Source organism: Micromys minutus, assembly GCF_963924665.1.
Source record: "Micromys minutus genome assembly, chromosome: 1".
Classification (NCBI taxonomy): domain Eukaryota; kingdom Metazoa; phylum Chordata; class Mammalia; order Rodentia; family Muridae; genus Micromys; species Micromys minutus.
Window position 1 is genome coordinate 98,472,570 of NC_137969.1, and position 2,518 is coordinate 98,475,087.

General features: G+C 60.5%; 1 protein-coding gene across 1 annotated transcript; it reads left to right on the top strand.

Annotated features, from left to right (window-relative positions):
• Positions 1 to 1,480: 1,480 nt before the first annotated feature.
• On the top strand, positions 1,481 to 2,212 carry NEUROG1 (neurogenin 1; the record flags this gene model as incomplete). Its single annotated transcript, XM_080930003.1, has 1 exon — positions 1,481 to 2,212. One exon carries the CDS (start codon positions 1,481 to 1,483, stop codon positions 2,210 to 2,212), a length of 732 nt encoding a protein of 243 aa, XP_080786129.1.
• Between the last annotated feature and the right edge of the window lie 306 nt (positions 2,213 to 2,518).

Here is a 2,518-nt window from a genome sequence, read left to right on the forward strand (position 1 = left end):
TCCTTTTGTTTTTAATACTCGACCTCCAAATCCAGGGTTGTTCCTTAATAAATAGCTCTTCTCGGGTGCGTTTGAGAAGCTGCTTGGGCCTTTATTGATTTCTGGCAAACAGGAAAATAACTTGAGCCACAGAATGAGGACACTCTCCAGACTAGGCAAGTTTATAGGCAAAATGGCAGAAGGGGTGGGCACAGAATTCCACCGTGTGCTTGCTGTCCTCTGTGGGACATCTCTCTCCTGGCCAGAAGCTAAGTCCCTTAGCCAGCTGGTACTGGGGTGGGGCCCTGAGGCTGGCACCATTCCAAAACTTGCGGCACAAGAGGATTCTTGGAAATGAAGGGAACAAGGTTTCAGAAGAGAGGGTTGGTATACCCGTTATCTCGTGAGTCTTTGAGGAGGAGTACGTGGGCGGGGGCGGAATGGGGCCAAGACCCAGCTCGGTCTGGTAACTCATTGGCTCTTTAGGTCTTTCTCTTGCTCTCTTCTTCACTAACCTTAGCGGAGCAGGGACGCCTACCCCTCCCCAAGACTTGTATCTGTTTACTAGGGTCTGTTTGGATGCAGATAGTCACTCGGAGGGCGCTGCTCACCACAACGTGCATGGTTTCAAAAACGCCCTGCCCCGGGACCTACGAGTACGGTCTAACATTGCCGTCCAGAGCTACACTTGTGTCCCCCTTCGCCTAAATAAAGAAGCATGAGGTGGTTCGGAGAGAGAAAACCACTCGCTCAAATTCTCGCAGGCCCTCAACAGCAGGAGAAGGGATGCGAACCCAGACTTCAGCCTCAGTTCTCCATTACCCGCCGCGCGGCTCACACTTTCTGCTAGGGCTCCGCCTCTCCATCCAACCCCGGCGAGGGGTACCCGCGTGGCCCTGGGAGGAGTGTGCCTCGGCCGGCCGCTAATCGCCCCGGCCCCCGCCTTCACCCGAGTTTCCCTACCCGAGACGCCCCGGCCTCCCTCGCTTGATCCGGCTCCCGGAGCAGGCTGGGCCAACGATTGGCCGGCGGTAATTACGGGCACGCTCCAGGAGGGGGGGTGGGCGGGGGTGGCCTCCCGCGAGCATAAATTATGCAAATAGCAGGCGCCGCACGGGGCTGACCTGCCGCCTCTCGCCATTCACCCGCGCCGCCTCGGGGGCGGAGGTGGCCAGGGAGGGGGCGTCCATTGTTGCGCTCCGTACTTAAGGGGTCCTGAGGCCGGTCGTGTGCCACACTCGGTGCTCACACGAGCTGATCTGATCGCCGGCGACATCACTCGGGAGACCAGCCCGGCGCGTGGCCCCTGCAGGCGAGGCGAGGAGGCCAAGCCCATTCCCTCCCTGAGCCCCTGCGATCGCCCCCGGCCCTCGCGCCTGCAGCGGGCACAGACTAACCCCGGGTCCTACGGACAGTAAGTGCGCTTCGAAGGCCGTGCCCTCGGCCCATACTCAAGCCCTCTAAACCTCCCGTCCGTCTGTTGGTCCTGCACACTGCAACGATGCCTGCCTCTTTGGAGACCTGTCTCTCTGACCTCGACTGTGCCAGCAGCAACAGCTGCAGCGACCTGTCCAGCTTCGTCACCGACGAGGAGGACGGTGCCAGGCTCCAGCCCCTAGCCTCTACCTCAGGGCTGTCCGTGTCAGCCCGCAGGAGCGCACCCACCCTCTCTGGGGCATCGAATGTTCCGGGTGCCCAGGACGAAGAGCACGAGAGGCGGCGACGACGAGGTCGCGCGCGGGTGCGGTCCGAGGCGCTCCTGCACTCCCTGCGTAGGAGCCGTCGCGTCAAGGCCAACGATCGCGAGCGCAACCGGATGCACAACCTCAACGCTGCGCTGGACGCGTTGCGCAGCGTGCTGCCCTCGTTCCCCGACGACACCAAGCTCACCAAGATCGAGACACTGCGCTTCGCCTACAACTACATCTGGGCCCTGGCTGAGACACTGCGCCTGGCAGATCAAGGGCTCCCCGGGGGCGGTGTCCGGGAGCGTCTCCTGCCTCCGCAGTGTGTCCCCTGCCTGCCTGGGCCCCCGAGCCCGGCCAGCGACACGGAGTCCTGGGGCTCCGGGGCCGCTGCCTCCCCCTGCGCCACTGTGGCGTCACCACTCTCTGACCCCAGTAGTCCCTCAGCTTCAGAAGACTTCATCTATGGCCCCGGTGATCCCCTTTTCTCCTTTCCTGGCCTGCCCAAAGACCTGCTCCACACGACGCCCTGCTTCATCCCGTACTAGGCAACATTAATACTTTCTTCCTTCCCCAGTCTAAGAGCAGTAGATGGGGTGCCCGCTGAAGCCTTACCCCCAGGTGGATGCTGGCAGCTTTAAAGGGGGGGGATACCTGACCACTTGTTAGGTTGCTGCACCTCAATGAAGCTGCCCCTTGGTCTGTTTCTCTACCCCCAGCACCGGGCCCCTCCTGCCCACCCCCCAGACGGTCTTTGGTTTTTTGGTTTTTTTTTTTTTTTTTTTTTTTTTTTTTTGCACTTTCTGAACTTCACAAAACCTCCTTTGTGACTGGCTCAGAACTGACCCCAGCCA